Here is a 22176-nt window from a genome sequence, read left to right as displayed (position 1 = left end):
TGCAGTGGAACTTATGAGCGCTGTTGTCTGCCCTCAAAACTGTTTGCTGTTCAGTGTTGCTGTATTTAGCTGTGAAGTCTTCTGCCTTATCCATGTTAAGTTGTAATGATTATGTTTCAAAAATACAGGATTGTGCTATTCTTTCTAGACAGGCTTGTCATCCTTGACATAGTCATCCACGTTGCATTAATCCTGCTCTTCTGTGGAAGTGAAATCTGACATATGGGAGATGCTGTTTTGCATGCAAGCTCTGTCGAAGTAAATGTTGAATTTGGCACTTGCTTCAAAAACATAACAGAGCAAAAAATGAATGATGGTCATTTACAGAATGTGTGGAGAGTTTATTTTCTTAATCTCTGGGCTCTTTGAGATAACTTGAATGTATCTTTTTATGAAAAGGTCCAGTGTAGGAGGGATCACAGGTAGGATTTTTTTCTGATACTTCCTTTTAGCATGTTAATATTCTGTGTATTACAGAAATTAGATTTTTTTTAATCCCCTGGATTTCATCTAGAGAAGAGGGCAATCGCTAAAGCTCATCAGACTGTGTGTCACTGAATACTAAGCCAAACTGTCAGAGAATCATTTTCCAGCAGACATTTCATGGAAACTTTCATTCCTGAGAGTAGGGTTTCCTTCCTAGGGTCAAGTAAAGGCCCACAGAGTTGCAAGCATGCCATGACTGCATCCAGTCTCAGATAATTCTTAATGAGTTCACTCTTTAGGCTGCCCTAAGGAGTTTTCCTGCACTATTATTAATCATTCTCAGCTGCACTTGGTGTTCCAGACTGGATCCAGGTCATGATGTTTCAAAATGAAACTTCACGGATCAGTCTTCTGAGCAAGTCTGTGTTTTTATGGCTTGCAAGGGATATGATTTGTTTCACTGCTGAGGTCTCTGCAGCTTGTCCAAGTTTAAACACACTCCTCCCTACATTCCCATAGGTATTTGCCTACTCTGAGGCATGTGTTTAAAAAAAACGTCCAAACAAAAGACAAAATAACAATGAAAACAAGGTCTGCTTGCATGTGAAATGCAAGGTTTTCTTTTCCTTTGTTAGATAGCAATGAGTCACAAATTTTTTGCCTCTTAAATTTGCCATATAAGTGGGGGGTGGTTGTATATAGCTGTACTGTGAACACTAAATATAAATGAGAGTATCATACAAGTAGTTTTAGTGAAGTTGGACATTTGTGATGCTTGTTTTTCCTCAATCTGTTTTTGTGTTGGGCATTGCTGTAATTTTTTCTAAACGTTTCCACTTCAAGAAGGGTTGATAAACTGTTTGCAAAATGTCCCTAAGTGCCTTTGTTCTTAAAGCCAGGTTGTATGGAGTGGAAACATGCTGGTTTGGGCCATCAGCTTCTTGAGAAGGTTTTTATGCTAAAAATAAGATGTGGCTTTGTGGTTCTGAACTTGGGTAGCTGCTGCTTTTAGAGGTTGTGATACTGAATGAGGTTTTGGAGCTCACAGAGGTCTCTGCTGGGAGCAGCAGGCGTTGTTGCTCCTGTTTGCTGACCTGAGCCTCCCTGTCTGGGTGCTGCATTCGCCTGTGTGCAGTTGGCTGTGTGGGTCAGTTCCTGCGTTTCTCATGATCTGACAGAAAAATTGAAAGCAGAGAGGAAAGGATACGCAGGTTAGGGTAAATACAGACGACATTTCTGATAATCTGTTCTGATTTGGGCAGTTAGTAGACATACAACAGCAGCACCTAATTCTTCTGCAGCTGAAAGGCTTCTGTATTGGGACACAACCTCTCTAATTCTGTTTCTTTTCTCTCCTTACCTCTTTCTCCCTACCCAAGAAACAGTGGGAAGCCCTAACAAAATGGGAGACAGAGATGATCAAAGTTTGGTTACTGCTTCACTTGCCTTGGAATTATAAATTCTCCCAGTCTCATTCAACTGTCAGATGGATTTTTCTGCGGTTGCTTCAGGAGAGTAGAGAGGAAAAAAAAATCAGAACACAATCTTGGAGAATCATTCCTTTATAGTAGTTGCAGGTGTTATGGCTTTTACATGGGGAAAAAGGCTTCAGTGAATGCTTGGTGAACTTTTTCTACTGTTTCTCATTACCCGACTGCTGTAGAAGACATGCTGAAAAGCAGTGTTTGTAAATAAGCTGGTTTCCATATTATTGTTAAGTCTCATCTTCCAATTATTGTATATTTGGTGTGCATCTATCAAAGGACTTTTTGTCCTGCCCCTCTTGTATGTAAGTGCTTTTGCAGGGAGGAAGCCAGGAGTTAGATGTGTAACATGAATTTGAACACAAAAAATGTGTGATTAATACTTTTCCTCTTTTATGCATTATGAAAACCATTTTGGGGGAAAGTTCTTTGTTCTCTTTCTTCTTCCCCTTTTATTTGGCTATTGGCTTTGCTAGTGGTGTGTGGGCTTTTTAACAGGGTGTCTGTCATAGAAATGGCTGGACTCCAGGCTGATCTGATCATACCTGGGAGCTTGCTGGACAGCCCTAGCAGGTAGGTCTGTCCCTAGATTTCAACACTTGACCCACAGCTGCACTGTTTCAGAAGGCAATTGATGTGTGTGTTCTTTCCTTGCATTAACACCAATTAACATTTTGATAACTAATTCCGAATATTGAAATTTCTTTCCTCTGCTGTCGTATGATATGTTGAGATACTGCTTCTCTTTGCATTCACACCCGATTTCAAAACTTCCAAGGGGAATGTGTAATTAAAGTTGCTTTGTAACACTGACTGATACATGGAGCACACAAAGGAAGAACTTCAGTTTGGACACAAAGAGCAATTGACAGGCGTTGCCCATAAAAGGAAAAAGTAGAAATACAGTGCAAAATGCAGAGTATTTGTGTTGCAGAAATAAAGACCTCTCATTAACGAAGCGGAGAGGCTTCAAGCAAACAAAAGGGCACTGTATGATTACCGAGCAGTAAATAATTGAAAAGGTGTTGATACTGGGAATAGTTGAATCACAAAGTTGCTAGCTTTTCTTGGAGAGTGAGTGGTCTGGGCAGAGTAGTCACGGGGTGCTCTCTGATCACCATGTGCACCTCTGTAGAGCATATAGAGCTTTTGTTGTCAGAATGAACCTTAGGAACATTAAATGAGGGGGTATATTTGTGCTGGAAATACTAGAATACACGTGTTACTGTTTCAGAAACACCATCCATTTTAATTTCTACTGGCAAATTCTTTTGGCCTTATATTGAGAGCAGTCCACAAAAGACCTGTGACTAGCGGGGGGGGCGAGGGGGGACGGGGACACTTTTTTTCAAGATTCAGGCTAAAATCTTTCCTTTTGCCTCAGCTGGTAGAATAGCAGCTGCAGCTGGGTAAAGAATAGGCATTTGTGTTTTTCCCCTACTGAGGTGTCTGGAAGATTGCAGACAAGTAATACTTGACCTGACCTGAGACAGGTCCGTGAGATGGTTCAGGTGGCAGCTGGGCTGCTCTGTACATTGTGATTGCACCTCAGTGGAAAAACACATTAGACTGATGATCTGCTGTTCACCATGTGCTTGACACTCCATGGCATTTCAGGATGAGGAACAATTTTAAAAGTTATTTCCCTTGTTATTCTTCTAAAGTTTGAAGTAATTTGTTGCTGAGGATTCATTTGTTGCTGTTCTTTCTGTGTGATGTGATTGCATGGTCTTGTGCTAAGCACTTGCACAGATTGCACTGAAGGGGTTAGAATCTGTAAGCTTTAGATTTCTATAGAACCAAATCTTACTGCAAGCTGATATGAGCTTTTACAGAAATGTGTAACACTAATGCTTTGGATTTCTTAACAGATGGCAGGAAACAAAATAGAGACTAGGAACATCTTGTACATCAGTACAAGGTCATGCTGGAGCTTATGCCAGAGTGTTAACATTATACTTTCTGTTGATGGACTTCTGATCGATACTAAATGTCATTTAATGGTATTACTAGCAGAAATTTTCTGTATCTTTCTCTGGAAATCAATTTTTGTGGTTTGCATAAAGTAGTTTAAGGAATTGAATTGGAAAAGAAGTTTTTAACTCATCAATTATTAACTTTCTCTCGTTAAGTCCCCTTGTGTGTCTGTAGCTTGCTGTACTTATACAGGTGGATATAAATTAAAGAATAATAGATAACATTTCATATTCTGACATGCTGATTTGCCGGCTTTCCAAGCCTAAGAGTTTTGATTTGTTTATATATTGGGTGCTTGGAACTTGTTCAAAAGAAATGTAGTGAACTGCTCGGAAAAATAGCCTGTGATTGATGAGCTCATTATGTTGTACTTGCTCTTTTCCATTTCCTCTTCCATGTTACTCCAATCCCATTTCCCACCAGGCTCTGCAGCAGTTTTGTACCTGTAATTTCTAAAGCAAGTTAGAAGGACTGCTCATAATTAACAAAGCTTCTTTCGCTTGCTCCCAAAAGTAAGAAGTTGAAGGAATGGATTTTTTTTTTTTTTGCCACATCCAGTGTTTCAATCAGTATGTTGTTCTTTTATCTTTGGCACTGACTTGAGTCTTTAGAAGATTGTCACCAGGGTTTGAATAAGTGCAGAATTTAGACTTGGTCTCTTTCCCTTGAGTCTTCTAGATAAGTATGGTCAGACCATGGATAAGTTTGTCTCTGATCAAAGTCCTGTTTTGCAGTCTTTTACAGATTAAACACTGCTTTACACAAAACTCTGCTTTTATCTATGGAGTGCCCTTTTTCTTCAGCAGAACTTCTCTTGCTTACTAAACACTACGACAATAATGAAAAGCCTGCACTTCTATGCCAGTTGTAAGATAAAACAGCCAGACTCAAGGTCAGGGAGAGAAAAGGTCTCTGTATTTCGAACACCAGTTGTTGAAGGGATTGCAAGTCCATGCTGGGTGTCCAAAGCAGGTTATTGAGCACTCCAGAGCTAAAGAAAGTCTCTCTTGATTAATCTATTGATTAAACTTCCAACAGTCTTCTTTTCCCCTCATGTTATATCTGGAAAACCTGTATCTTGCTTATTTCATTGAACATACTCAAAGTACAGGATTATTTAGCGTAAATGTGCCTGTGCTTTCAGAGGCAGAAATGTGAGTGGGAACTAGAATTTTATAACTGAAAAGGACATTTTAGGTCCTTGAATTCTGTGTTGCCAGTATGTGTCAGATTTGCCGCTAGTGGTTCACAGGAAAACCCTAATCTAAAAGGAAAAATTTCAGATCCTTCTCAATAACCTCAGAGGACTGTTTACTCATGGATCTAGGAGGAAAAGAAGGTGTCTCTAACTATGTGTACCTTACATCACTATTTCCTAATCTTTTTCTGGGAATGATTAATTTAATTTCATGCTTAAATAAACCAAGTTTTAGCCTTCACAAGTTTTTGGTTGCTTGGTTGGTTGATTTTTTTGTGATGCAAGAAACAGAAGATAAATCTGATATGTTTGTCCAAAGGGCTTGTGAGATACAAAATGTGAAATTCGAAAGATTAAAAAAGTTATTAGCCTTAATCACAGCATAATTTTATGGAAGTTATTTGGATTCTGGCATTTTAAAGATGCAGTTATGCTTCTTCCTTCTAATGTGGATGTCAGTCTTGACAGAGCTGTGCATCTTTTAGGAAGAGTGGTCTCTAGAACAAGTATAAAGCTCAAATGTATTTCTCCTTAATTTTTCGTCTTTCCTCCATTGTTGCCTTTTGCCTCCACCTTAAAATGTTAGCATAGCTTCCAGTCTTTGGTATTAATCAAGAAAACACCTATCTTTTTAGGATAAGGAAAGAGCATACAAGAAATAAACTTGCCGAAACTGTTGGTACAGCTCTTACCAAGGGGATATCGAAACACATGTTTTTCAACAGAGTCAGCAGGAACAGCAGTACAGATGTAGTTTGGAGCTGAACCTCTTTACCATCCAGCCAGTTGGTAGGGTTATATTTGTGGAATAGGTGAAAAACATGTGGAGCATACTGGACTGTGGCAGCATCATACTTTTAGAAACTGTCTTGAACGTGTCTTTAGGGCATGTTGTCTGACGGTGTATATATACAGCTGTTACTGTTTAATGGTCCTTGATTCATTTAAGAATACTTGAGAGAGGAACTGAGGTTCCAGGTACGTTGCATGGCACTGAACCCAAAGGAAACCTTTGCATTCACAGTACTGTGAATCATCAGGAAGCTGACTAGCACTTAAAAATATATACATCATGTATATGTGTATATCTTTAAAAAAAAAATAGGTATTTAAAATATTTGTTCTAAGGCTTACTTGAGTTCACATTGTATATGCTATCCTATCCTGTATGATAAAGCAGTTTCTATGAGCTATAACTGCCATTTGGAAAGCTGCAGCTGATAATGTTTCATATGTTCTTCCTTGGCAGGTTCCAGTTGCACACTGTTTTGGGCCTCCAGGACATTACAAAAGAAAGTTTTGCACTGTGTGCAGAAAGTCACTAGAGTCACCTGCTTTTCGATGTGAAGGTAACTTAAAAAGCCGTACTTGCATAGCCATCTGTATGTTATCCAGTAGCACAGGCTTTTCTTACAGTGCATATCTTGAGTCTGCAGGTACATATGTGCCAATAATGCCTCTACTGTGTTTGAGAGATTTTCATATTGTGTTATCCACTCATTGACAGTGCAAGTGTGTATTTTAAGTTAAGGCACCACAGGTCTCTCTTGTTGATGGTGTGCTATGAGTCCATGCCTGAGATGTGCAAAGAATGAGAAGCTATTAGGACAAAATAAAGACTTACTCTGTTGAAGTAATTTTTTTTTCTATTTCCAGTGGAAGCGTTTGTTACAGAGAGCTACCAGGTATTCATGTACCTAAAACCTTCCCGTTTCTACAAAAGAATAGGAATATAACTTGAATATAACTTCTCTCCGTGTCACTAGTCTCAGATGTCTGTTGTTTGTAATGGGGATAAGGTGCATTAGGTGTAAAGATATTTGAAAATATTATTTGTCAAAATAGTACTGTTTAGAGTGTTCTGACATACATTCCGGGGGGGGGGGTGGAAAAAGGAAAAGAAAAAAAGAAGAACAACAACAATGATTAAAGAAATCACCCAAACACTATGATTTTAGTATCCATTAATTTAAAATATATGTTGGCACAAACACTTCACTGATTTTGATGTGAGGCAGCTCCTTAATTCTTCGTTGACTCTCTTGTACTAAATTTCTAGTAGCACTTGTTCTGTTGATGTTGTAACATTCAATAGAATTTAGTATTTTAAATAAACGTTACCGGCAAACTGTTTAAAAAAAAAAAAAAGTGAAGGAGTCTACTGAGAGAAGAACCAATTCAGAACTGCTTTCAGAATTGCAGTTGTGCTAAAGATAATGTCTTATTTGATGCAGTTGCCTAGGTGAATGTGTAGGGTAAATGTTTCTCTCATCAGAGTATTTGGACTTAAAATGGTGCAGTGTTTTTGCTTCTGTTTTTATCTGGTGAGTTGCATTACGAATCTAAAATTTATTTCACTGACTGATTGGAATCTGTCATTTAATACAGTTACTGTGTGAATTGGCTGCTTTGGTGGGATGGTCAAAGAGCTACAGATACCACTTTCCAGTGACTTGTCTTAATAAGTTTCAGAACTCTGTGTGGCATGAAGTAAACATTAAAAAAAAAAAAAGAAAAGAAAAATTTTCACTAGCTACGTCTTCTTAATTCTTGAAAATGGCCTTAGTTTAATGGTCTATTTTAGTTAAAGCTTTCTAAATTTTGCCTTCTTGTTCTTACTATATTAGTTATATTTTATCATCTTTGTACCCATTGTATACCATTCTGTTCTCAGAAATGAGCATACATGCATAGTAACACCTGGTGATATAAATACATACGCTTCAATGGCAAAAAATGTAATATTTGTAATCTAAACTGTGCTAAAGATTATTAGTTGCTTTGGATCGCTGTTTTTGCTGTAGAATTCACAAGTAACAATTGAATCTGAACTCAGGATGTTGAATGTTCCTCTTCCTTTTCTTTCCAAGAAGGATGGGGGTGGGGGAAGAAAAAGAAAAAGAGAAAAGAACAGACTAACCCAAGCATTTTTAGTGCTAGATCTTTTTTAAAACTTTCTTTTTAAGCATCAGCCAGAAGCAGAAAATTATTTGTGAACTTTTACTTAATGGATAGATTTTTGTATTTTGAGGAGTGTATTTAACATTTTAAAGGCTGTGCTGCCAAGTTATATATCTGAAATAAACCAACTTTTTTGGCAATTAGAAAGGAATTCACAACACTTTCCCTATTAACTTGAACAGAAAACCTTAATTCTTTTATGAGTTAAAGAACTGCATAGATTATGGAAAGGCTGATAAAGATTAAACTGTTTTGAAGGCACTCTGATTTGGATTGATCTTCACATGTCAACAACTTTATCTTTCCTGAGAGAGGGATAGCTATCTTAAGGGTATGACTCCTGTGACACTCCTGCCGTTCACATGCACACATTTTCTTTCTAATTATGATTTGGGGTACATGTTAGTTAGCAGCAGGGGGGTAAGGGAAAGAAAAGAAAAGCTGGGGGGGCAGGAAAACCTTCTGTATTCTTACACAGTATGGCAAAGGGCAGCGTGTGTTTGTGTTAGCAGAAATGATTAAAAAAACAGTATTTTTGGTAATTTCTTGAAAGTATAATTTGGTCTGCAGAAACTTTCACTGTTATTGAGGGTATGACTCAAAGCATCTTAATTGCCTAGTAGCTGAATCTACAAAACTGTAAAATATTCCTGTTTTATCTATGAGTATGGTTTGGGGAGAAGTATGAGCTGAGGACAGACCTTGCCACAGCTCATGTAAGATTCTTGAGCTTGGTAAAGATCCACCATATGGGGAACTGTACATGAACGTCTGTGGTTGAGAGAGCAAGCCCTTAGGACAGTCTGTGCTTTGATGTGGTGGTAGATCATGTTTTTCTGCATAATTAGAATTAAGACAGTGTTAGTGCGGTCACTTTTTCTAGAGCTTGGAGAGTGATTTCAAAACGAGTTATTATGCTCTAGGTGATTTTATACTGTTTTCAGGATGCTTTCGGGTAGCATGGATAACATTCATGATTAGCACCTTCCAATCTTCAGGTTAAAGTCTTCAGATTATTGTGACATCCTTGGAGCAATAACCTGTTTAAACAGAACAGGAAAAAAAAATAGTTGGAGAATCTGACTCCCGCCTCTTACTTTAATGTATTTGACCAAAAATCAGATGCCTTTCCAGAGTACTTGTCTATGCAAAGTTTTTAAAAAGCAGCTAGAGATGGATCTATTTCATACATCTGTCTGAGTTTCTTAGAGAACTTCCCTAACTATTTCAGTAATGAAGCTGAGTGTTGAGATCTTTTAGTTGTATTTTTGTTGATGTCTGATATTTCAAGTCAGTTTTTAAGAAATGAAGGTACTTTATCCAAAATAAATAAATAAACAACACAAAATGCTCTACAGTCTTCACTGAAACTTCTTCCAGGTAAAGTATCTCGCAGGTAGACAATGTGAAGCTTACTTAGGAGAATGCTCTGAAAAAAATGATAATTTTCCTTTTCCTGACCATGATGTGGTAATTTACAGTGTGCAACAATAGCTCAGACAAGTCTGAGTTCGTGAAGAACATTATCGTGCGCTCAAGGCTTGATGTTTGGATACAGAAGGGAAACTTTCTTCTGTTAATGCTTCTAATATTCAATTATTTGGTTTTGATTCAATCAAAGTAGACTTCAGAAGTGATAATATTAGAGTAGGCAGCTGTTCCCATGAAGTGGTGAGACAAAGCTGTAATAAGCTAAACAGTTGTTACAAATTTAGCTTACTGTACTGCAGGAAATACGGCAGGTAGTTATGAGCAAAATTAGCTCAGCCTTTCCTCGAATTTGCTGCATTAGTTTAACACAAAGGAAATTGAGCAACACACAAGGTTGTGCTGATAAACTTTTATTGTCTGTGTTTGCTGAACAAAAAAGAGCATGAAGGGAAGAAAATGCCATGCAGAAAGGTAATGGAGGAAGTACTGGAGGAAGGGAGAGAGCGAGGAGCAGCAGAAACCAAGGGATTTTGACTTAAAGAAGTTTTCTTGTTTTCATCTTTTAGTTTGTGAGCTACACGTCCACACAGATTGTATCCTGTTTGCTTGTAGTGACTGCCGGCAGTGTCACCAGGACGGGCACCAGGACCAGGTAAGTGTGAGCACATCTGCAGCAGAAAGCGGTCACACATTTTCAGTGTGAAAACATGGGCTAGAGGCAGGGGGGAAGACCTTTTTCTAATCTTTTTCTTTCTTTTTTTTTTTTTTTCCACATGCTGACAATTATCAAAGCACTTTTGCTGCGGCTGTATAGAAAAAGACGTTTTGTGGCTGTAGAATGTATTGCAGATAGTGAGATGAACTTAAATTCTGATAAACATCTCTATTTTTGAGGTTTATAGAAGTCTTGCTGAGAAGTCTGTGCAATGTATACAACATACTAATTAAAAAGAAAAAACAAAATCCATCATCTTTCTAAACACTTGCATTGCAGAAGCTGATACAGATTTTTTTTTTGAGCTGTTGGATGCAGTGCATCCCTGGTGAACACTGTCACATCCCTTAGACTTCCTACAGTCTGTCTGAGGCAAGACTTCCCAGGTTCTCAGTGTAAAATATATGGGTAATACTGATCTTTCATGATTTTTTTTTTTAAAGAATAATTGGTTTTGGTGGACTCCAAAGACGAAGCATTATGTACTAAATTTTTGGGCCATTCGATAAGGTCTTCTTGTGAGATGTAGGATTGTTCAGGGTTTTATTTTTATTAAGAAAATAGTTAATGCCCTGGTCTGTGTTGCTGTTTTCTCAGAGCTGTTTGAATTGCTCATTTTAAAGTTAGGTTGAAGATACTTCTGTACCTGTTGTCTGGTGTAATGCTAAGTTGTGATGTGTTCTACCAGGATACTTACCATCACCACTGGAGGGAGGGAAACCTTCCTTCAGGTGCTCGTTGCGAAGTTTGCAAAAAAACCTGTGGCTCTTCTGAGGTGCTGTCTGGCATGAGATGTGAATGGTGTGGCATTCTGGTATGTTGTGCTGTTGGGTGTATTTGTGGGAACCATATATATACACATAAGAAATATATGTGTGTGTGTGTATATATCTGTATATATACACAAACATATGTCAGTGTATATATTCATTCATTAATTAGGTAGGAAATGTGTTAATTCTTTTTTCCCCATTAGTCACTAGAATAAGCAATTTGCAAAGTCACAGTTAAACTTCATGTGAAAACAATGGAATTAAATTTTAATAGAGACTAATCCTTAAATATTGCAGCTTATAAGCTTGCAGTTAATTTTGCCGTGCAAAATCAGAAGTTCTTTTAAATCACATGAATTCTGAAGAGTCAAAAGCTCACCTCACCATTCTAATATGCATATTCCTCTGTCGGTGTAGAATACTCTCAACCTGTAATTTTGTGTTAGTAGTGAATATTGGTTTCTGTCTTTCCCATGACTTGTGCAACATGATGGTAACCTTCAGTAACTCTTATAAAAGCTAGTCTTCTGCATAGATAAGAATTGGTCCATCCACTGAATACTACCTCCTGTAGAAATAAAATTTCAGACCAAAGTAGTGCCAGATGGGTTGTACGTAGAGACGTTTGTCTGGTAAATTAAATCATTAATTTGCCACATAATTCTAGATGAGGCATACTATGTAATAATTGTTTAAAATGAAAGTCTTGTGTATTTCAGATATGATTTGAATCATTTAATTTTTTTTATATCATAAAAATAGTGGTGTTTGTATTTGTAGTCTGATTCATAATTTCTGAGGTGTCAGGAGCTGTCTTTGAGAACAGCCTAACAAATGTAACATGCTACATGGCCACAGTTATAAAGGCGTGCATATTCAGCGAAGATAGATCTAGGACAAATACAACGGCAGAAACAAACCAGTCAAGACTTGGAATAAAACTCCAAATGTCTTATCTCAGAATCTGCAAGCAGGTTCTTGCAAGCAAGTGTAAAAAGTTTTAAATTCTTTTTCTTTTTAAAAGTTTGTCAGTTTAACCTGTCTACCTTTCCCACCTACCCCAATAAATATCCATATAGATCAGAAGATCCAGGGCATGAGATCAAAATGTTAATCTTCTCCAGATGTCTGCTCAAAATCTTTAGTTTTTAATTGAGAAGATTTATAATACTTGAAGTTTCTTCACATGTTAAGACTTCCCATTATTGTTTGTTTAAAAAATTAATGGAGCAAATTAAAATCTAGAATGAAAAAATGCGATTTACAAAAGGTCTGTACGTTCTAGCCTGACTTTTGCAGTTCCAGTACATGTTTTGTTACAAACAAACTTGCTTTCTTTGTGTTTCACAAAGTGCTTAATTGATGCTTCTATTTATAGGCTCATGCTGCTTGCTACATAATTGTCACACCAGAATGTACTTTTGGAAGATTAAGGAATATGATTCTTCCTCCAAGCTGCGTGCAATTATTTTCTCGCAACTTCAGCAAACTGCATTGTTTTCGAATATCAGAAAATTTGCAAGCAGAATCAGGTAAAAGGTTTCAAAATTGAATGCAACTAATTGATGAGTGTGTTTAACTTAGTGTTATAATTTACTGGAGCGTATGATTGCTAATTTTCGCTGGCTTTTGTGACAATACTATAACTTTTTGCTAAATCAGGGCACAGGATACGAGTTCTAAATGCAGAATGAGCAACTGGAAGAGTGTTCTTTCAATAATAAGCATGCAGAAAGTAAAAACCTAAAATACAAAAACTTTTGTGGCAGATTAGTGTTATTGTTGCGATAAGCACTTGCTAATACACATTGCTTTTTATATGGCTTGTGACATATGCAAATATTTTTATTTACCTCTGACTTGGTGAGAGGGTTCTGCCCTTGTAAGATTTCTGTGCTGAAAGGAAATCATATATTTAGCAGGGTAACGTTCTGCTGCCATCTAGAGTGTATGTTTGTTTAATAGCTCTTTAGGATAAAGAGAATTCTTATGAACTACTGAAGTATTTGTTGTTTGATACTTTAATTATGTTTTTGTCAAGCTTTTCTTTTGGTACTTAACAACAATATGAAATTAAATATGAGGTAGGTAAAATACTGGTCTTGAAAGCCAAATGTTTGCAACTGCTCTTTCCTCAACCTGACAGGTTGTTCTTGAACTTTCTGCTTTGAACTTTTGATGCACACAGAGGCAGTTGTTTGCTAGAAGGAGCCATGTGTTTGCGTATGCAGAATCTATGACAGCAGTCCTGCTACAAAATAAAGTGCATGGCCCTAAGCCTACATAAGCTAGGTGTACAGAACTATAAAGGCCTGCACGGCTGGAGGGAATCTTTATGTTGCATGCTTGTTGATTGGCCTGTTTTTTTTTTTTTCAGTAAGTTATTTTTCTTTCTAATAAATTGCTCCTCAGGGGAAAGTGAGGTATAGTACATACTTGAAAGTGATGCAGTCTTTTATGCTTCCAACATAAGAAAGAGCAGAAATATGCAACCCAGATGAACTTGGTTTTGCTGGGAGATTCCTTACGAATCTTGATTCGCGTGTATTGTTAGGTATTCAACAAATTTCCCAAAAGCTTTAATGAGGGTAAAGTTGTGTTATTATTAACAAAAGTTAATCACGGACCTTTTTAACAGTCTCTTTTGGTGTATCTGTGATGTTAACCAAGTTTATCTTTTAAACAGCAGCATGTTCTTTTAGTTCATCAGACTTGGGCTTTTTTTTTTTTTCTTTAAGTCACCTCTAAATAGAATGAATACAGACCACCATGAGTGAAAGGATCTAAGGTTATAGCTGCGCCTTCTAGTCTCTTCCTTCATTTTTTTAAATGATTGAAGAGAAAGATTTCAATGTCAGGACATACGGTACATGCTAACTGCACCAGTTTGTTTTACACTCATTCACATTTCATGAAGTAATAATGTTTTTTTGCATTCCTTTAATAGAAATGCGTATCTTGTACTTTGAATTGAAAGAATGCAATGAAGATCAGTCATTAGCTGATCTAATCTGGTCAGGGACAGACTGAAGGGGTAGGGGAGATACTCCTGTGCTCTTCTGAAATAATGCTATGTGGATGGCTTGGTCAGTTGTTGGTATGCCCTCAGAGACCTGGTCATCCCAAGCCTAATGCTGAATCAAATGGTGAGAGAGGAGCTGTGGTCTTCGTTCACCTGAATGCATCTCTGCTGGTTCCTTTCCATTACTTTTCAGTGTGGGGACTATCAGGTAGGATCTGGAATGATGTGTCTCCCCAGAGTGCAAATGTAAATGAGAATATTCTCTCTATTTGACTACAGGAACTGCCTCTTCTTTGAGAGTAGGGGGAAGCAGACACACAAGCAACTCATACGAGATGAGGGCTTTTTGAAGAAGGAGGAAAGAGCATAATATCATAATGGTATCATGTGCTGGGACAAGAGGAGAAAGGGCATGTAATACAATGTGAACTTCCATTTGAAATTTAAGTTTCAAACATGCCATTCCATGCCTGTCATTCAGAGCTCTTGTCTTAGCATATTTCAAAGGAACTCTTAGAACTTTACTTGAACAGTCTCAGGATGCTGTTTGTGGTACTTTCCCTAGTATCCAGACTGAGTGAGAAAGAATCATAAAAGAAAGAGGCCAGTACCTTTTCATCTAAGCTTAGTAAAAGGGGAATATTGGAAGCAACAATGAATTATTTTATTTCTTATTTTTGTATTAACTTTTTTTTTTGATTTGATTTTGCCTGAAGCGATTTTTTTTTATATTTGAAAAATATAATACAAAAGCATTATTATTGATCTTTTTTGCAGTCTATTGAAGCATTACCTAAATGTTCAGTAAGATACCTGGTCTCCAGTTTAAGACTCCTGTTAACTACCCCTCTTTGTTTCTTGTAAGGTTTTTCTCCATTAGGATTCTGACTTCCCTAATACGTTTTTTGATCTGAAGATCTTAGGGCTTTAATTTTTTTTCTTTCTTTGTTCCTCAGTTTCATGTGCCTTCTCCCTCACATGCAAGACATAGTTTTTATAAAGTTGTAGCCTGGCTTATGGCTTTTGGGAGCTTTGTCTGCATCCCAGTCAAGACTGACTGACAATTTCGGTGGGTGGGAGTATGAATATAATGATATAATCTGTACGTTGGGTTGGCTTTTGTGGCACACTGCTGCTGGCCTTAGAGAAGAAAAATATCTCATTTTTTGGATTTGCACTGGTCTTCCTTTATGGATCTGATCATTGGGAATGATAATGTTGTCAGGATGTTGTCTTTACAGAAGCAAATTTAAATGTTAGTAGCTTTTCTTTTCATCTTTTCTGAGTTTTATATGTGATTGTACATGCTCTGTTATCAGCTGACGTTAATTTACAGCTTTTAGTGAGAGATATGAGCTGCCTTAAGAGGTCACTTCTGGAGTGCAGTAATTTCTTTCTCTTCATTTGTCTGCAAATCTGTTTTTCATTTATGGAAATTATGTGCGTAATACCCATACTTTTTACTGGAAAGCTGCTACTGCACTAGCAATAGATTTGAAATTTATTCATGGAAACCGTGTATAATTTGGTAATAGGCAGACATCACAACTTGAGAAAGGGATTAAATGCACTGGGTCATGATATTAAAGTTGATAGTGGAAGCTTTTCATGAATGCCTTCACCATAGTTATGTGAAAATGCAGTGTTGTTTTTCTTAACAATTTTATACTATGGATTTTTATTCTAAAATAGCTAGAAGAAAATGTGGCTCTTTTGTCTGACTAGAATTTTTTTGTGTTACTCTTCCGTGGAAACCATCCTTACACAGCAACTACTTTTTTTTTTTAAGGTTAGATAAAAAAGAATGTTTCCTTAAAATCTTTTTTTTCCACAGATGAAGATGATGATGTTGATGGGTCAACACAGGTGTCAGCAAAAGATGTCCAAATTTCAACAGATTCAAGTAAGTAGAATTTTAGTAAGTATTAAGTGGTGAATATTCCCATTCCAGTCTTTACTCATATAATCTTAGCTTTACCTTATTAAAAACAAAACAAAACAAAACCATTAAATGGCCATTCTTCTAGTGCTAGATATTAGTTTGGGGTCCAAAATTTGGGTTCAGCAGATATCCAGGGTCTTACCAGCTCATCTCTATTTTCTACTGGTAAATTGCCATGAATGACAATCTGTTCATTACCCGGTCAAATCAATCGGAAAAGTAAGATTTTCCAAACTTCCTTTCTGCTGGTCAGTACTTTAGCACTAAATTACATTGGAAAAGAGCATGCTGCATAAATCTCAACTAGCCATTTCTCTCAACATGGTAATTGAAGAAAGAAAGAATGGTGTTAAAAATCCATACATAGCAACCAATTTAAAGGGCAGACAGCATATCATATCAAAGCCTTTTTCCTTTGAGATAACTGTATCCAAATTGTACTGAAGATACCAGCTGAATTTTTGGTTTTCATCAGGCATAACAGAAATGAATGCATTCCGTTGTGTCAGGATTGATCCAGGCTGGCAGCAACTTATGCAGTTAAATTCTCATACTTGTGGATCTTTCCAGGATTGGTATTAGCCAAACTTATTTTTCAGAAGATGAAGCTGACTGGAACTTGGGGGCATTCCATTCGCTATATTCTTACTAGTAACTAGAAAAAAATGGTACTTGCTACCTAATGTATCTGCATGGATTGCTGTAAAAACAGAAATTCCAAATCAAGACATGATTTATTTTTTTTTAGTCTAAAGTTCTTATAAAATCAATAGGCTAATTTTGAAAATGTTGCTTGGATTAAAAAAAAAGTCTAAGTCAGTTAACTGAGTTATGGAAGTGATCTCAAGTGTGCTCTTATTTCACTTTTAAAAATTTGAAGCTGGAATCTCTTGATGACTAATAAAGAAGTTATGATGCACAACCACACTCCCTTATTATGGGACCAAACTCTGATTAACTGCATTTTATCTATGAGCCTTCAGCGTTCTCTTGTGTTTTAAGTGACATAAGTGGTTGAATGTCAAGACTGTTGTTCTTTGCCATCTAAGGTTATTTCTCTTACTCATGACTGTCAATGGGAACAAACTAAGTATCTAGACGTTCCAGCTGGTTTGTTCAAAACTACTAGTACAGGACAATTCAGCTTTAGACAACCTTCCCAAAAGAAGGAAAAAAACGTGAAAATTGGGAACCCAATATAATCTTGAATATGTCCTTTTTTCATGTACAACATCCCTCTGTGGACTGGAGAAAGCAGCAATAGATGGTACATTTTCAAGACAAATGTAAGGAATCGTTATTCATGTTTTAAATAGAGAAGAAATTGCTTCTTCTTAATACATTTTCACAAACCAGATGTCAGTGTGTAGTCTAGTGTCTTTGCTACGATTAGAAAGCTCATTAGGTAGGGAATGATTCTCTCTCTTTAAAAACAAAGCATTCAGGAAAAAAAAAAAAAGGTTGAAATGTTTGAAAGCTTTCATTTAGTTGTGTTAGAGGTCTCCAAAGCTGGTACCCAGCAGAGGTAAGGCTGCTGTGGCTCCATGTTCCCAGGTCCAGCCACGAGCTATACCCAGGTAAGCCAGCATACACCTGCATGTGCAGACACCCACGTGTACACATGCATTTGAAACAACTACGTATGTACACATACGTATGGACACTCAGATCAACATCAGGCACACTTGGTGCTCAGCCTGTTTTTCTCTTCGGCTGAGCAGGGTGAAGATCTGTTAGTGGGGATATGTATATTTGTGTGAGTGTACACATGCATGTATGTGTGGGAATACATATATTACATACATATGGGTATACGCATACACGTGTGTGTGTGTGTTTAGGTATCTGTGTACATGCATATATGCACACATACATACACACAAACTCCAGGTCTCTCAGTGGACCCCCAGACCACTAATCAAGTAGTTTCTCTAGCAGCCAGCCTGGTTGTCCTGGTCCCTCCAGTAGTCATCACCTCCAGGTGCCTCACCCACAGAAAAACATGCGCACATGGCTCCCAGGCCACTCACCATGCAGGCACGTAAGTCCAGCTAGAGGTTTGCTGGTGCTTGCACACCCACTGTCCGGTTTTTTGCACTGTGGACATGCGGGTCACAGTGACCTGCAGTCCCACTCCATTTGCTATATTCAGAGACCCATATGTACACATGCAGAACAGTGTAACACACCCAGCAAAAGTTAGAAACAGCCTTTAATGAGAAGACAGGACAGTATGTGCTGATCAGGTGCAGGGTGTGAAGTGCACCAACCTGCAACCTCCATGTATGACCAGCCCCTTTTACGTCCCTATCCCTCTATTTTCACATACCTATTCCTCCCCATGTCACCTTTGGTTCTTAATATTCCCCTAAATACCGCGTAACAGCTCTTGTACAATCCCAGAGTGCTATTCCCATGCATCCCATAAAGATCTCCACACCCCTAAGCAGTGACCTCCTTGGTCAGTGAGGTGACACCCACATTGCTTCCCCTGCAGTCTGACCTAGTGGGTGCCACTCCTGGCCTGTGGGACTGATGTCCCTTGTATCAGGGCAACACAGGGCTTCTCTGACAAAGTTATTGGGCCTCACCGGCCTGCCATTGTGCTTCTGTGCTACTCTGTGTGTAGGGATAACCTATCGAGTTAAACATCACAGAGGTGTGGGAGTTGTGTGCCGGGCGTCTTCTACCTGTTTCTAGAAAATACGTGATAGTTGTTGCATAATGTGGATCAAGAGTTAGCCATTCGTTAGCCTCTGTGTGTTGACTCTGTATTTGCCATAGCTTTAGGGATGTTACCATGCTCTCCTTCAGGAGTGTCTGAACTGAATTATGTTCTGCAATGCTGTAGTTTTTCTTAATTCCAGCTCTCCACATTTTACAGATACCTGTTTTTCAAAAACTTTGGAAAGAAGTCTAAACAGATTGAATAGTATTGGCCTGTACAGGCATGCTTTTTTCCTTAGGCAAGAAACCAGTAAGAAAGGGTGCAAAGTCTTTAGATTAATACTAGAATAAAATTTTGAATTGGTGGCCTGCATTCCCCTTTGTTTCTTAGCTCTTGTAGTAGGATTGTTGCGTGAAAAGTTAGAAGACATAAATACTAAATTTCAGAACTTAAATACATTAAGTCAGGCGTAAAACTTAGCCTACTGAGATACCGAAGCCAAAAGCATAAAAGGACCGTAAAAACAAGCCTACACTTTGAAGTGATCAGTTTAACAGATGTAGAGATTTGCTGAAAAAACTTGTGAGCAGGTTTGAAAAAGGACTGTAAATCCTTGTGCCTGGGAGCATGAGCCAGCTTCCAAGAGCTTGTCTACAGAGTGAACAATTAACTTGAGGAGAACTGAATGTTACAGGAGTAGTAAGATAAACATTATGTGGATGCTCTTATTAGTGTAGTTAGTCGTATGGCTTCGGGAAAGAGTTCAGCCCAAAGTCCATTTTCAAACTAAAGTAATTGTGTCGGTCATTCTGTGAAAGTGTAACTGATAAAACTGCTCTGTATTGACAGATCTCGGGTAGCTGGGATAAGGGAAGGGATTAAAAGTGCTTCTCGGAGGTGAATTTGAAAAGTGTGCATTGTCTGTCCTTTCTGAGGTGGGATGTTGAATTTGCTTTCAACCAGCACAGATCCCTCTTGGTTTCCTGGAAACAGAATTCATTGGTCTCAGCTAAGAGGCAACCGCAAATGTGTTCTATCAGGCCAGAGAAGTCAAAAGGGCAAATGTAAAAATCACAGAATCACAGCATATCCCAGGTTGGAAGGGACCCACAAGGGTCATCAAGTAAAAATCATTCCTCTTATTTCATAGCAATGTGAAGACATAGTGGATAAATAAAACCAACAACCTTGATTTGTTGTATACATGCAACAAATGAATCCCCGAGGAGCTATCTCAGTAACTCCTGAAATAAAATAAAAATGAGTCATTGCAGACTCTTACTTGAGTGTCGATATTCAGGGATCTGGGAACGTGAAGAGACATCAGATTCTACCCTAATTGCTTGCCAGTAATCAATAAAAGATGGCTACTTGGCTATTATCACTTGGCTACTGTATAGTGGGGCCCAGGGAGCTCTTATTTACTTGAAAGCTTATCCATCACAGGTAGTGCTTGATGGCTGTTGTCTCTAAATGTCCTACACTTCTTTCCTCAAGATTATGTTCAGTGGTACTTCAGGAGGTATTCATTTAGTTGAATTGCAGTCATGCTGATGTTATGCTAAAATCTTTTTTCCCCAAGATAGTTTCCTTAACCTGCATTTAAAGATATTTTGAACTAGTGTCTTGAACGCTGGAAAAAGGTTGTATGTTAGCCTTTCTTGGCTGAATTGCTTTTAACTACTTGGAAAAGAAAAATAAGTGTTCTGAAAAATCATATGCTACATCTGTTTCGTTTCACTTTCCCCCTGCAGTGCATAGCCTCCTTTCTTCTCAACCCTCTTTGTCTGCCTTTTCTGACACTTGTTAGAGTCTACTACTATTTCACTTATCAATGAATTGTGTTGTATTTTTCTTTTTCTAAATTGTCCATCATTGATATCCCATCTCCCACTTTCCTTCCTTCTCCAGTAACGTTTACTCCCTAGTGTTGCTGCCTGTTTGGTTTGGTTCAGTTCCTTCTCAATCATCTTGTCCCTCTCTTGCTCAATGCATCCCTTTTCCTCTCACCCTTAATGTCTCATGCTAATAGGTGGTCAAAACATTTCCTACTCTAGATACATTTTTCAGGAAAGTCAAGCACCTTTTCTTAACCTACTTACTGTAAATGTAATTTTACAATGTAAAAATGTTTTCTGGCAAATATCTTTAAGAGGGATGATTGAAACATCTCTCTGAGGTTTTCTGGCATCGTTGCCAGAAGGGTATGGAGACATATTAGCTAATACTATTAGCCAGTGTTAATTTATTCCATGTCTTCAGAGAATAAGACAAGACTTAGCAGATTAATAATTTAACCATAGATTTCTAAGAATGACATGGAGATATATGTTTTTTGAGAGTTTTTTCCTGTGATTTTGCATTCTCTCTGCTTTAATATTTTGCTAGTCTTGATGCTTGGGTATAGTTTCTCCATAGCAGCCCACTGGAAATGTGTGCAAATGCATTTCAGTAGGTGTATTGAGGGCTCAGGGTACTTTCTGGCTGCACATGTGTTGTTGCCCAGGGATGCAACCCACTTGGCAATGTGAAGGTGAAGGGCATACTCCTGACCTGGGAGTCTCTCTGCCATGTGGATGGCTTTCAGCACCCTCTGACTGCGTGTCAACCATCTGCTCCAGTGAGTGCACATCCTCCACAGGAGAAAAGAGGAGAGAAAGCTGAGCACTAAATGTGAGAGGCACCCATCAAGACAAAACCCTCTCGCCAGGAGGTTTCAAAGGAAACTGGCTCAGGGAATAGGGGGCTACAGTATTGTCAGCAAACATGTTTTTCACAGCATGTCTGTCCACAGCCCATGTTCTGCTAGCTAATGCTCTGCTCAGGTAGCTTACTGTAGAGGTCTGGGAGCCTGTGTTCCTTGAGTCTTTTCCTTCAATTCTGGGGAAGTGAGATATAACATTCTTTCATTAGGTATACCTAAGTTACTGGCTTAATGCTTGGTTATGTCTTGTCCCAAATCTGCTGACAGTGTGGAGGAAACCTTCACTGTAATTCTGCGGGTAGGAATACATCATTTTCAGGAAAGAGCAAAGACAGCATATGTGGCATGTATGGGTTTTTCCTCTAAAAATATATAGCTGAACTTACTGCTTACAGATAACTACGCAGGTTGCATGTTCCTCTAAAAGGTGGTTTAAATGGATTTGGAGCCCTAAATCTAGAGTGGGAAACAGATAAAACAAGAAAAGGTTTTGTTACATACAGCAGATGCTTGCAGAAGTTCTAAAATTCTCCCTGGAGGGGATTGGTGAACAAACATGGCTGCCAGCATAGTTTTGTGCTCCAAAACTGTCTTGGAACTAGTAATATCTGACCTGATCGTGAAAACCTCTTAAGGGAAATGACAAACCTGTAAATGGCTCTCCTGGAAGAGGAGAATCCAGAGGAAGAAAGAACTTGGGACTTCCACAAGAGTCTTCTAAAGACTAATAAAAGCAAAGAAAATACACAATTCTTACCTGTTTTACTGCTGCCTTGAAGACTGTGGTAATACTGAAATAAAGCAAAATCTGCCAGTCTAGAGTTCTGTAGTTTGAAGTAGCTCTGAGTATAAAAGGAGAGCAGAAAGCCTGTGAA

General features: G+C 38.1%; 1 protein-coding gene across 3 annotated transcripts in view; it reads left to right on the top strand.

Moving 5' to 3' along the window:
• The window catches only part of DGKQ (diacylglycerol kinase theta), a 93112-nt gene that overhangs the window by 25833 nt on the left and 45103 nt on the right, over nt 1–22176 (top strand). For 2 of the 3 annotated variants that reach the window (XM_013187812.3, XM_048051762.2), the window contains exons 3-7: nt 6335–6434; nt 10044–10129; nt 10881–11006; nt 12344–12497; nt 15822–15890. In XM_013187812.3, coding sequence (XP_013043266.2) covers nt 6335–6434; nt 10044–10129; nt 10881–11006; nt 12344–12497; nt 15822–15890 — 535 coding nt within the window. The remainder of the gene's footprint in view (nt 1–6334; nt 6435–10043; nt 10130–10880; nt 11007–12343; nt 12498–15821; nt 15891–22176) is intronic. The other variant, XM_066988393.1, reaches the window with a different exon arrangement.

This window comes from Anser cygnoides, chromosome Z (assembly GCF_040182565.1).
Source record: "Anser cygnoides isolate HZ-2024a breed goose chromosome Z, Taihu_goose_T2T_genome, whole genome shotgun sequence".
Taxonomy (NCBI): domain Eukaryota; kingdom Metazoa; phylum Chordata; class Aves; order Anseriformes; family Anatidae; genus Anser; species Anser cygnoides.
Note: the sequence above shows the minus strand (reverse complement) of the source record. Positions and strands in the feature narration are given on the sequence as shown.